The 14,237-nt window shown below is 34.7% G+C and overlaps 1 protein-coding gene across 3 annotated transcripts in view; it reads left to right on the top strand.

Moving 5' to 3' along the window:
- GOPC (golgi associated PDZ and coiled-coil motif containing) overlaps positions 1-13,861 on the top strand; it is a 39,802-nt gene extending 25,941 nt beyond the window's left edge. For 2 of the 3 annotated variants that reach the window (XM_040474481.1, XM_040474480.1), the window contains 5 exons: positions 653-818; positions 3,440-3,535; positions 4,870-5,034; positions 7,166-7,346; positions 10,816-13,861. In XM_040474481.1, coding sequence (XP_040330415.1) covers positions 653-818; positions 3,440-3,535; positions 4,870-5,034; positions 7,166-7,346; positions 10,816-10,946 — 739 coding nt within the window. In that variant the 3' untranslated portion in view covers positions 10,947-13,861. Of the gene's footprint in view, positions 1-652; positions 819-3,439; positions 3,536-4,869; positions 5,035-7,165; positions 7,347-8,840; positions 9,101-10,815 lie in introns of those variants that run through there. The other variant, XM_040474482.1, reaches the window with a different exon arrangement.
- The last annotated feature ends 376 nt before the right edge of the window (positions 13,862-14,237 follow it).

Genomic DNA, 14,237 nt, shown 5'->3' with positions numbered 1-14,237 from the left:
AACATGTTTGAATGGCAGTGATTTTATTATAATAAAACAGTTCTGCTTGCATTAATTTTTTTACAAATAACTACTCACAAACTTTGGTGATTTATTATTGTTGGTAAATAATGTTTTACTCTTTGTTTTGATATCATGTTAAGAACTGATGTGAAGCAAATAAAAATAATTTCTGTCATGTTGAAGTGAAGATTTTCTAGTAACTTTTACCATATTTAAAATAATCATTTTGTAAAAAGAAGCTATCATTAAAAGAAATGTTTTTGTACGGTTAGTTTCATGTGAAGACTAGTAGTCAGTAGTATCTGATTTTATTGCCCTGCCCTGACTGCACGCAAGACATGAAACATGTTCACTGACATTAGTCTCAAAAGTTGTTTTTTAGATGCATTTGAATGAAGTATGTGATTAGAAAAGGTCTCATTCATTCTTTGTTTTTAAAACTGGTTTTCCCTTGAAGACATCTGTTCTTTTCAGAGTTTTCATATTTTACAAATCTGAAAGCCATCAGGAGGTTCCTGAATAGTAGTTTTAATACTAACTTAGGTATATGTAAAAGCTACTTGCATTCAGTAATTCTTGTGAATTCTCTCTGTAATAAAAATTATAGTAATGAAAAACTAACTGAATTAACTCTTTTCCCAATATAAAGGGTCCAACAAATACAATTACTAGGACGAGATATGAAGGGACCAGCTCATGATAAGCTTTGGAACCAGTTGGAAGCCGAAATACATTTGCATCGTCACAAAACTGTGATCAGAGCCTGTAGAGGACGTAATGACCTGAAACGACCAATGCAAGCTCCTCCAGGCCACGTATGCTTGCTCTGTTCCTATTTCTTACTTAGCCTCTTCTTTTCTTTAGTCAGAAATCCTTTCCATTTTTTTTTTATTCTAATAGTATTTAAAACCATTACTTAAAAAGTAAAAGCGGAATTAAACTTATTTAGAGCAGATACATATAGTTCTTTTCTGACTTATCCTGAAATGCCCTAAAAGTGATGTTTCTGAAAACTTAACTGTTGCTAGCAAATATATATTACTTTTACTTTGGCTCATATTTCAGAGTTTTCCTGGATCATAATTAGGCATGTTTAAGTTTGTTTTTCAAGCTTAGCAGAGAACTTGTGGTCGTATTAATAAATTGGCAAGTATTTTGGGGGTAGTTTATAAAATAGTTTTTGGTAACTAGATTTTCTGTAGTTTTTGAACTAACATTTACACCTGTTTGGTCTTGAATTAAGGTGGAATTTGAGATCTGTGTCCAATCGTCTGTTTCTAGCTACCATTGTATAAGAGCTTTTCTATCTGGATAAATCTTTATTAAATTTCATTACTACAGCTGCCTGATAATAAAAGCCTTACCATAATAAAATTTATGCATGTCTGACTCCTACCCAATGGCTTGCATATCTTCATACCAGATAAAGCATGGCCTTAAACAGTTAAAGTATTTGTTGCCTCTGCAAAGATTATCATAAGAAGAATTGATATGTACGTGAACTTGGTGGGCAAAGAGTGAGAATTACAATGTCAGACATTGGGGACCATTAACTTCTAGGCAGTGGCCAAATGACAAAAATTATTTTATGCTAAATAAAGGCTTATGAACTTTAATCTGATAAACATGGGATTTTTTAATAAAATGGTGGACTGAAGATTTAACATTATTTTGACAAATTACTTTGGTATAGTGAAGAGGATATACCAGGAGAGGGCCTAATTAGAGTTGAGGAGATACGTTAGGAAGATACTTTAGTAAGCTGAGGAGAGAGTGATGGACAAAGAGGAAGTGTATTTGAGAGGAAGGACAGGTTTTAGAGAAATAGCATCAAGAGGACTTGGTGATTAATTGCTTTTGGTTAAGTAGGTATTTGGTTAAGTAGGTATTTGGTGTTACCTACTTGGTTAAGTAGGTATTTGGTGTTGGCAGTTCAGTGAGATGATGGCATTCGTTTATAAAGCAAACAGAAGAAAGGAAGATTTGGAGGGAAATATGATGAGATTTGTTTTAGCATGTAGTGTTTGAGGTACCATTGGGTCAAACAAAATGTGTCCCATTGGATATATGACTCTGGAATTTAGGAGAAGTCTGAGTTGAAGAAATATGACGGAAATCATCTATCTGTTATAATCAAAACAATAGAATTGATTAACCCAGGGAAATGTGTGGAAAATAAAAACAATAGGGGTTCTTAGGTGGCTCATTCGGTTAAGCGCCCGACTCTTGATTTCAGCTCAGGTCATGATCTCACAGTTCATGAACTCGAGCCCCACATATAGGGTTCCTCACTGACAGTGCGGAGCCTGCTTGGGATTCTCTCCCTCTCCCTCTGCCCTTCCCACTCTCTCTCAAAATAAATAAATAAAATATATTGGAAAAAGAAAGAAAAGACAAGAAAAGAAAAAGAATAGGAGGCCAAGGATGGAAAGAAACTTTTATGGAGGGAAAGAAATGGATCATTTAAAGGGAGGATTCTGAGATGGACCTGTCAGATATAAGCCATCTGGGAAAGTACTATAATAGAAACCAAGGAAAAGAGGGTTCCAAGGAGGTAGGGTGATGAACAGTATCAACTTTGTGCAAGGTTTAAGTAGGGTAGTAACTAAAAAGTGTGCATTAGATATAGCCATGTTGGTTGCCAGTGACTGTAGAGAAGACAGTTTTAATTAATGGAGCAGGTGGGGGCAAAACCCTAATTACAGTGACTGGAATAGTGAATGTGAGAGGCAAGGAAGTAGATATAGTTAGGTTTGACTTCGTGTGAAGGTTAAGGAAAGATGGAGGGAAGATAATAAAAATAATAGGTGATTGAAGGGTTTTTATTTTGTTTTGTTTTATGTTTTTACGTGGATAGTATTTTAAAGCTGGAAAAGGCTTGGAATTTGTTTATATGCAGAACAGGGCTGCAGCTTAACAGAAAGGAAAGAATAAAGGTACCAGAGAAAGAACTATTAATGGAGTAAAGTCCTTTATTTAAGAAGTAGACTCCAGAGCTCAGCAGAATGGAAAAGTAATTAGTGAACCAATTAGGAATTTTTTTCAGTTCTACAAGTTAGTTAAAATGGTTGTAGATCTTTATGATATTTTTCTAATGAAAATAAACATTTTATCAACTTTTATTTCTTGAAGATATGTGCTCATCAGTTCATTCCTGGCAGTAGTTTCCTTTGTAATGTCCTGCAATTTAAAAGATGAGCAGTATAAAAAAATTACCCTAAGAGTGAGAAAATCATCTATACATTTCACTATATTAACAGAACAACTGTTTTCATTTTTCCATTTTACCTAGTAATTAATTTCTTAACACTTTACTGTGTATCCATTCCAAGAAATTAATAAAGATTTCTAAAAGCAACGTATATAGCATGGGTTTATTCTATTTGATATATCTTTTAAGTAGTACTAATTTTTCTTCTTTTTTTCCCCTAATAAGGATCAAGACTCTTTAAAGAAAAGCCAAGGTGTTGGTCCAATTAGAAAAGTTCTCCTCCTTAAGGAAGATCATGAAGGCCTTGGCATTTCAATTACAGTAAGAAGTAGTGCTTCCAGTCTCCTTTTCTATAGTTATATAGTCTAATCATGCTTCTGTGTTGGACATCCTTGGGAAACAAAGCGTTCTGGATATATTCTCTAAGTAAATAAGTTTATCCCCCTGGGCACCAACACTTTTGTGTAAACTTTTTTTTTTTTTTGGTATGTAAATCTTCCTAATGACCATTAAGTACTACTTTAGTAAAATTACTACTTTTTTCAGTATAATTTAACATTTTCATTATGCCTTGGGTCATAGTTCTATACAATATCCTATTATTGCCTCTAGGAGCCTTTGGGAATGGATCTGTTTTCTTCTGTGTTAAATGGCTCCATATTGTATTTTTCTTTTCTCTGGAGTGTATGTGTGTTATCTTTCTCTTGTCTCATTTCTTTGCTGTCAGATTTCACTGGCTCTTGGGTCCAAATATCCTTTCTAAATCTGATGCCTTTACAAACATTTATCTTGGGCAACATTTCTGAGAGCAACCTGTTAGGAAAAAGTAATATATTTGGAGTCATTTGCTGTTGTTTAGTGCTTTGTTTTAGATGAATGAATAAGATGGCTTTACAACTATCTTTGATTTGGTAATACTTAGACACTGTATAATACTTAGACACTTAGAACTATATAAGTTCATTTGCTTTTTGGTATTGCTTAATGTAGAAATTATTTTTATAATAACAAGTTTATCTGTTAAGGATTTATTGATTACCTACCTACCTTTTTGAATGCAGTGCCCTCAAAGAGCATAAATTTTAGGAGAAGTAACACACATATATACAAATATAATACATATATACATCACACACAAATAATTAGGATACAGGCTAGAAAATGAAAGGCACCAAATAACTGCATTTCATCAATTCTTTGTTGCATATTTTTTCACATTTTAGTATCTCTGAAATTGAGATTACACTCTTAGAATGATTTTTGTAGTACATAAAATAATGGTATGTCTTACCATTCATAGTGATGTAGAGTTGATAAAATCTAACAGTGCTGTGGAATATTAATACATAGAATATTTTTATTTATGTTTAAAAGAGTTTAGCCAATATTTTGGCTTTGGAATGTGTTTAAGAAACCACATGCATGTTACTGTTTTATTCAGAGAAAACTTTTTGATACTTGTAATAATATATTTACCATTACCTAAGAGCAAGTAATATTTCACTCAGCATCTATACAGTATAGATACTTATTGAAATGCATTTTTAAGAAGATATTTTATTGTTAGGATGGTATGTGACTATACAAAGAGTAAACTAATTGATTGCCCTTCACCTCCCCCCCCCCCCGCTTTTTTTTTTTTTTTTTTTGGTCAGGGTGGGAAAGAACATGGTGTTCCAATCCTCATTTCTGAGATCCACCCAGGGCAACCTGCTGATAGATGTGGAGGGCTACATGTTGGAGATGCTATTCTGGCTGTTAATGGAGTTAACCTAAGGGACACAAAGCATAAAGAAGCTGTAACCATTCTTTCCCAGCAGGTAAGTCCCCTTTATGTAATGAAAATTGGATCTATCGATTGGTTCCTTTTGAATCTATTGAATATTTTGTACTTCCCTAGGAGGCTTCTCCAGTCATAAAAGTGTTCATATATGGATACTAGGTTCCTTTGCTTTGGGCCTTTTATAGAACACATTCATCCAGATTTACTGAATAAAAAGATTTTATTTGCCTTTTTCCACAGTTGTGTAACTTTTAGCAAGTTTGTTAAGTCCCCTGCTGCAATGTCCTTATCTGAGAACTGTCAGGATTAAGTATGTTGATTCATTTAGGATGCTCAGAACAGGACCTGGTACTTAGGAAGCAAAACATCATTAATGACTAAAAAACACTATACAAATAGAAGGTATTATAGAAAAAACAATATGCTAGACATAGATTGGTTTCACAGTCATAAATATTAGAACTGAAAGAGTCCTTAGAAATCATTTAGCCTATCCCTCTTATTTAAAATGAGTAAACTAAGGTTCTTAGGGTTTAAATAATTTGCTCAAGGTTGCAGAGCAAATAAATTATAGACTTTGGATTCATATCTACAAGTCATATTTGTTACCAGGTTAACTTAAGGTGGGTTTTTGTTGTTCTGTTTTTTCCTTCAAGAATAGAGTTGAAGAAATTAGGTGTTGACAGTACATTGAGATTTTTGTTGGGTCATCAGTATGGAATTGAATCTGAAAGTTGAAAGTGAATTTATAGCTTGTTTGGTCCAACCATACATGTGGTGTAAATTTCTACGATATCACTAATCGAACCATTTACATTAGAGGAGGACCTATTGATGATAAAGTAGTCCATTCTGTTGCTGTATATTGCTGATTTTTAGAAAGCTCTTCCTCATATTAAGCCTAGAATCCATTTTCATGACTATTATGCACAGACCTAATTCTTTAACCTAGAACTTTACTGAAGACCACTGAATTACCCATCTTTCCTCCGAAAATGGTATTTTTAAAGCTTATCTGCTAAGAGAGATCTAAGAATGCAACCCTATCCTCTTTGTTAGTGTTTTCTTAACCAAACTTGGCTACATCCAGTAGTGTAAGAGTGAGATGAATGGCAGCTGTGATAAAGGAAATACAGACAGGCAGTCATAAACTTTTAAGGAAATGCCACGCACATTTTAAAATTCTGAAGCATAACCTTAAGAGGAGAACCAAAGAGACTGACTTAGTGAGTGGCAGTAAAAAATGACATACTTTCTTTGGAGCAAAGGCAGGACATAATTTTCAGAGTTGCAAATACCAGACTTGTGTATAGTGGTTATAGTCTCTTATTAAATGACTTGGAATGTTTTTTAAACATAAAATAATCTGTAACTTTTTCTCATATGCAAGGTTTTATTCAAGAATAGGGGTACAGATATTACACATTTAGTCTAGTAGAAAAAGCAAGGACTTTGGAGTCAAATTTCTATTTTTTGTTTTACTTGTTCATCATATTGGGAGAATTATCTGCTCTTTCCAGACTCACTCAGGTTTCTCATTCATGTAAAAGAGACTACACTACAATAGGGTCATTCTGAAGATTGAAGGATATAGTTTCGTATAATAAATATGATAATTACTATTATTAGTGACCAGATTACCTTAACACTGTGGTACTCAGTGAAAGTTAAGAAAAGGTTCAAGACCTGTTCAGTAACAACCAGGAAATCGTCATGTAAAGGTTTCTTGAATTAGTCAAGGAAATGTTTGTGTGATGCCCTTAACTGCAACTTTACTATCTGCCTACTTAGATGGATTTGCCAAATTGCTGTGTAAAGTACAATATGGCAAAATGACTATTCAAGTGAATATTTGTTCCAGAATTTTGTAAGTTGAGTAGTTCAGCATCCTTTTTTTAGTTTAGATCTGTTAGCAAAAATACTGTCATCAGTAAAAAGAGCTACTGTAATATTAAAAGGAAATTACTTAGGATTCCCAGGGTTGGTCTGGACATGATGACCTCTGTGTTCTCTTCCACCTCTTGAGAGTCTAGAATTTCATTATTTGTTGTCTTGAAAGGGGGCTACATCGGAACTCTCTTTCTCCTCGTGCCTATTACCCCAAGGAATTTGGAAATCGTTTTTGAGTACAATTAAAATAACTTCCTCATTTTCTTTCCTCATTTTAGAGAGGAGAGATTGAATTTGAAGTAGTTTATGTGGCTCCTGAAGTGGATTCTGATGATGAAAATGTAGAGTACGAAGATGAGAGTGGACATCGCTACCGTTTGTACCTTGATGAGTTAGAGGGAGGTAGTAATCCTGGTGCTAGTTGCAAGGACACAAGCGGGGAAATCAAAGTGTTGCAAGGTAAAAATTACTCTAAAAGTTATTTTTAATACATTTATTGTTAGTAAACTTAAGTTTTTAAATGTTCACTTATTTTTGAAAGAGAGAGAGAGCACAAGTGGGAAAGGAGCAGAGAGAGAGAGAAGGAGACACAGAATCCGCAGCAGGCTCCAGGCTCCGAGCTTTCAGTACAGAGCCTGATGTGGGGCTTGAACCCACGGTTCATGAGATCATGACCTGAGCCAAAGTTGGACACTTAACCGACTGAGCCACCCAGGTATCCCTATTATTAATAAACTTTTAAAATACAGATTTTAGATTTCTTTGGTAACACTGTTTTAATGATGGGGAAGCCATCATTAACAGAATGAATGAATGAACAGAAAACTATAAGCAAACAGAAACTTTGCTTATAGTTTTATTGTACACTGGTCATTATGCCAAAATTTTATTTACATAGAAGTTCTTCTGGATTCTTTAAGACAAGTATATTACCAGTTACTGAACTATATGAGATCCTGGAAAAGTAAAAAAAATTCAAGTTTTCGGGACTGAAGTAAAAACCAATATGCCTTTTAGAATAGATTTATCTTAGTGTCATCTTGCTGTCTTAATGCAGATTCTTCTCTCATAATACAGTGATTTATAGACTAAATATGAATATGTTATTAGACTGTGGTGATTGTTATTAGAATCCAGATATGTGATCTTGAGGATTTTTGGGTTAATTCCTTTGCTATTATTTACACATATTTTAAAGAAAAATTCTAACCTTTCTTTTACGTAGAGCAGTGGTTCTTAAATTGTGACCCATGGATCTCTGGGGGTCCCCGAGACCCTTCTAGGGGATTCGTGAGATAAAAACTGTTACTAATAATGCTAAAACATTATTTGTGGGTTTTTTGAGTCGATATTTGCACTGGTGGTGCAAAAGCAATGGGAGTAAAGCTACTTTTGCCTTAGTACGAATCAAGGCAGTGGTTCTACTACTATAGGAATCGTTTTCTTCCTTGCCATCTACTCTGAGTAAGAAAAAAAAAAGACAGTGACAGCTTCATGAAATAGTAAAATTAACTGTTCATTTTATTAAATCTTGACCCTTGAGTACATGTCTTTTTTAATACCATGTGTTACAAGATGGGAAGGATGCATAAAGCACCGAGTGCACGCTGAACTAGGATGCTGGTCTCAAAGAAGAGCACTTAGTGATTAAGTAGCTAGCTGAAGTAGCCATTTATTTCATGGAAGATGATTTTTTACTTGAAGAATGATAAATTATGGTTGTTCAGGCTATTTGGCAGCCATTTTCTTTCAAAGGAACAAAGCGAGTCCATCACTTCAGGGAAAACAGCTGACAGTATTTATTGCCAATGATAAAATGTCAGCTTTCAAGTGACAGTTAGAATTTTGTAAAACATGCATCACCCCACCATAAGCTTGATAGCTTTCCAGTGCTTAACTTGTAAAGTAAGATTGGTGGTAATGTTACTAAATGTGATTTTTTTTTTGATATAGTGAAATGAAATTTGTCATTTCATTTGGAATTGCTACATGACTCAGTGATCTAATATTTCTCAAATGACCAGTGTATGATGTTACAAAATCCTGCATGGGTAAAAGCCATTCAAATTGCAAGATAGACCAATGGATTTTGATGTAACAGAATGTGAACACTTTACTGATATGGTTTCAAGTCTATGGTGTCAAATTTTAGTATAATATCAAAGAATATTGACAGTTATCTGAAAAGGCTATTAAAACTAGTCTTCTCCAGGTGCCTGTGTGGCTTAGTTGGTTAAGCGTCCGACTTCGGCTCAGGTCATGATCTCGCAGTTTGTGGGTTTGAGTTCTGCGTTGGGCTCGGAGCCTGGAACCTGCTTCGCGTTGTGTCTCCCCCTCTCTCTGCCCCTCCCCCACTCATGCTCTGTCTCTCTCTTTCAAAAATAAACAAACATTAAAAGAAACCAAACCTAGGGGCGCCTGGGTGGCGCAGTCGGTTAAGCGTCCGACTTCAGCCAGGTCACGATCTCGCGGTCCGTGTGTTCGAGCCTGTTTCTGATTCTGTGTCTCCCTCTCTCTCTGCCCCTCCCCCATTCATGCTCTGTCTCTCTCTGTCCCAAAAAAATAAATAAACGTTTAAAAAAAAAAAAACAAACCTAGTCTTCTCTTCCAGCTCTATATCTGTGTGAGGATGAACTTTTTATATACTTGCTACAGATGGAACAGAGGCAAATAAGAAAATCCAGCTTCTAGAAAGCCAGACTTTAACGATATTTGTAGAATTGAAAATTATGCTCCTCTTCTGACTGAATTTTTAGAAAATGGAGTTATTTTCCCTAAGGCAAATGCTGTTCATGTTAACATTTGTTGGGCTTATTTTCATTTTTAACAAAGTAATAATTTTTTTAGATTTCTCAGTTTTAGTTACTAATATGGTAAACGCCATTAACCCACATAACATTAATAAACCACATGAACAAAAGTCTTTGGAGCCCTCAGTACCTATTAAGAGTGGAAAGGCATCCTAACACCAAAAAAAAATTGAGAACGTCTGGTATAGAGTTCTGTAGTGAACTGATGAACGGATGCCCTTCTGATAAGCCTGGATCTTGTGAATTCTCTGCGTGTACACAGCAGTAGCAGTTGTATTCTCCCCGTGCGTCTTGATCAAAACTATTGTGGCAATATGTCAAAACTTTACACTGTTGGTCTGCTTTCCCTATGATTTCATTGTCTTTTATCCTTTCTACTATCTGTCGGGATTAGAAGGCTTTGCCCCTCCCTTTTTTGCAGCTGAGGCTAAAAGACTTCTCTGTCACCTGTGTGAATTGCAGACCACTGAAAGTGTGACTCATATAACTAAAATGTATGCTCTTATGATATATTACTATTAATGGACTCAAACCACAAAATATAACCATTGGTTACTGTTTAGCACATGTCCAGACTTCATAGCTCACTAAGTAGATGACATAATCAACTCTGATTTATTTGCAAGCCGAGTATGTATTTTTTAGATTTACCAAAATTTGTTTTAAATGTTATCTGGACATTGTCTTGCCAACAACCTAGATTTTTAGCAGTAGGCTAGCCTGTGCCTTAGTGCACTGTAGTTAAATAATCTGAAAGCAAAATGTAAAAGAAACATATAACTTACTGTTCAATATATATTTGTATAAGTGGAATTAACTGAATTTTACGATTGTTTGTATCAGTTCCAAGTTTCACGGAAATTCTGGTAGGACATTTTATATAATTTTTTGATAGATCCAATAAATAATATGAAAAATCTGTACAGTGTTTGATATCTGCTGTAAGAAGAATTCCTCTGTCAGAAATTGCTAACTTGATTAGTTTAGGCCCCATTATTTACCTCATTACTATTACTAGTTATAGTGGGTACTCCTTTGTTTTTGCTCAGTAAAATTGAAAGACTTCTTTCAGATTAGATAGAAAGTTTCTATCTTTTTTTTTTTCCTCTTTCTTTCAGGATTTAATAAGAAGGCAGTAACTGATGGACATGAAAATGGAGATCTAGGAACTTCAAGTGAACCTCCTGTAGAAGACAGTGCTTCTAAACTAGACGATCTGCACAGTCTGTATCACAAAAAATCTTACTAAATTGACTGTCTCTCCAGACAAGATTCTTAATCAGACTTTTCTGAGTTTGGGGGCACTAGGGAAGATGGTGACAGAGACTATACAAGATCAAGGGAGGCTTGTAGCCTAAATGAAAGGCGGGTACCTCAGGGCTTCATGTGAACAATTCTAAATGCATAAAACTCCTGTTTTCTGTGGTATACCATAATTAGCTATTGCATGTAAAGCAATTTTGATTTTCCTAAAATTGTAAAGCACCAAAGCATGTGTTTCCCAAAGGGATATTACTAGGCTCTTAAGTACCAAATGAAGCACTACTGTTTTATTTGGCTCCTTTTCTAGTTAGTAGAAGGACCGTGCTAACCGGAATTTATAAGAAATAGCCTTTAAATACAAGAATAAATGAATCCATATTATATATTCCAGAATGTTAAGTGTGGTATTTCAGAGGACAGAACTTAACTCAATGAATTGCAGAAATGTAGGTTTGACTTAATTTTTTTTTAAACTAGAAGAATGGTTTTAGTTTTTTTATTTAATTTATTGTGCATCCTGATATCTAAATCAGTTCTTAATGATCATTTATTGTAATGAGTTTGCCTTTCAGCTTTATTCAATGCAGTACAAAATAGTTTTCTTTAAGCAATCCTTTATCAATCAATGCTGCACTAGAAATACTTCCTGAAAAGTTATTGTACATTGTACTTTTCCTGGTTTTTAAAAGAAATGCAGATGAGTATAAAATATCTGTTCTCAATTATGTTGATCTGTGTGCATGGTATTGGAGCATTACATTATTAATGTTTAGAGTCAGATTTTTTTTTTTTTTCTGGAATCCACGAAAGACAGTTTTCTACATTTTGAGTTGTTCATAAAGTTTGTCTTGTTGTGATAGTCTTGGCACTTACAGATACATTTTTCTGGCAGTAAAAGCTCAGATTTATTTGTCAGTGAAATGCATTTCATTCAAACAGCAGTTTTCTCTCAGAGTAACTAATTTGCCAGTCATCTAAAAAGCCAAGGCACTGGTGGGCAAGATAAGGCGAAGACATTTCAATACCGGAATTGTTTTGGTTGGCTTTTCATCTCAGTGTTTGACTGAAGTGCTCTCATATGCAAACTACAGATTTGTTTCTCTTATCCCAGGATTAAGCATGGAGGGCCTGTTCTCTTAGTTACTGCTCTTGGAGGCCACACTGTACCTTGCTGGGGAAAGTGAAAACATTGCATTTAAAGAGGTGATAGTTTTGCCAATATCACGTTTTTAAAGGATGTATGTTTAAGGGAATATTAAGTGGAGGAAAGCCTGCAGGCTTTAGAGTATTATCAGTACCTTCATGTCTAATAGTCAGATGTTATGTGATGTAAAACACATTTTTTTTCTTTCCTAGATGCACTATATATTTGTTCATAGGTAAATCTTTACAATGTATATACTTTATTTGGTGGTTTTGCTATTTATAAATTTGATGTTTTAACTATTGCTCCTTTATGGTTTGTTTTGGGTGGTTTTGTTCATCTGTATATCACCATGTTAGTTTATAATAGAAATGCACTTCCTAGTGTATATTGTTACTGATATTAAAATACCTTATAGTGTAACGTTGCCTCCAAGCGGAAGCTAGTATTTAATTGTACAACCAAATAAGCAAGCTATATGTTATTGTTTGTTCCTGACAGGCTAGGCCTCTTAAAAGAAGAAAAGAGTTTTTCCCTTATGCATTTCCCCCTGTACCAAACACATACCCCAGGACTGACATGGGATCTGCAAACTAGATTTCAGCCGGTATATTCATTTAGCCAAAAAAAATTCCATTGTAGCGTATCTGAAAACATTTTTGTTGTGACTCAAAACCATATTCTTATTTTTTTTTAATGCAGCCTGGGATGGGATGACCATGGCATTTTTTTTTGGAGAATATCCTTTATCCACTAGGTAGAATCCTTAGGAAATATTAGCTGAAACCTTTTGATTTTCAAGAACAATCTAGAAAGTCCACAAAGAGTTTTTCTAAGAACCTTCAATTGGCATTTCTACTTAGATGCTGCTTAGTAGGAATCCTATGGGGTGGTTATGACATAAACTCCTTTCAAGGATTGAAGAGCAGAATGAAAATTTTCCCCGATAGTTTAAAATTGCACAAGTCCGTCCCTTTTCATTCCTGCTTCACCTTGGTTTGCAAAGTCTACGTGAGAGCCCTGTTGCTCAGATGCTACCGTGAGCTTCCTGGCAGGTGTTTAGAAAGTACCCAGTTAAAAGTTCATTTTAGAATATATGGTCTCTGGGGGGTGAGCTAAGAATTATAAACTAATGAGAAGCGGTTTTTATATTTTCATATTTATAGGGAAGAAATCTCTAACACTCAAGTTTCTAGGGCAAAAGCAAACAGAAAAGAACTGTTGCAAAGCCATTACGGTTAAAAGGAAAAAGAAAAATATACACATTCACAAGCGGAATAGCTGAGAAAAAATGTTCGACAGAACGTGAGGCTTGTGTGTATGTGCGTATATATATTTACACTTTCGCCTCTAAAATTCTCTTCGGTGGTATCTGTTGTGAATATGATGGAGCAAAACCATTTGGGTCTTGAGGCTTGTTAAAGCAGGTTTAAGAGAGGTGAAAATGTTGTGAGTCTTATTAATTATAACTGAATAGTTGTCAGAAGGTAACACAGCTTGTGCCTGGTGCTGGTTTTATTCCCCACACGGTGGACTTACTTTGTTTTCCTGTTAAAAACAAAATATATTGATTCGTGTGTAAGCCGCACATTATTTGACATCTTTATTATGCAATCCACTATTCCACCTGTTCAGTCTTCCACTTACGGTTGGCCTCAGATCTATAGGATTTATGACAAATGTATTATATCTAGTTAAGTTGAGTTTAATATTTTTTTATTAGCCTGTAAATAAAGATGGCATCTTCTACATTAAAATGTGTTGATCTCATTTTTAAAAAAATAAACGTTTTAAGTTTCTTTCACATTCAGTATTTTGGTTTCTTTACTTCTAGTAGCTTCTGTCATTTGCACCAAGAGGTCCTAAAGTCCATGTAAAGGATGAAACCCAGTTACTATATTGAAATGTTTTTTTTTTCTTTTTTCTTTTTTCTTTTTGTAGTAGTTAACTGTTTGATCTTAGGAACTGTTTACTCTGGCTTAGTTAAAAACATGTTGGTTGGAAGGATCTGTCAGATCTGTCAGAGCAACTGTGGGACCAGTGTTTTGTTGAAACTTAGCAGATGGCAACTACTCCAGCCTCCTTGGGTTAGTTTTGTGTTGCAAATCTTGATAGTCAATGTTATCTCAGAGG

Source organism: Herpailurus yagouaroundi, unplaced genomic scaffold (genome assembly GCF_014898765.1).
Source record: "Herpailurus yagouaroundi ecotype Mexico unplaced genomic scaffold, PumYag 139, whole genome shotgun sequence".
NCBI lineage: Eukaryota > Metazoa > Chordata > Mammalia > Carnivora > Felidae > Herpailurus > Herpailurus yagouaroundi.
Note: the sequence above shows the minus strand (reverse complement) of the source record. Positions and strands in the feature narration are given on the sequence as shown.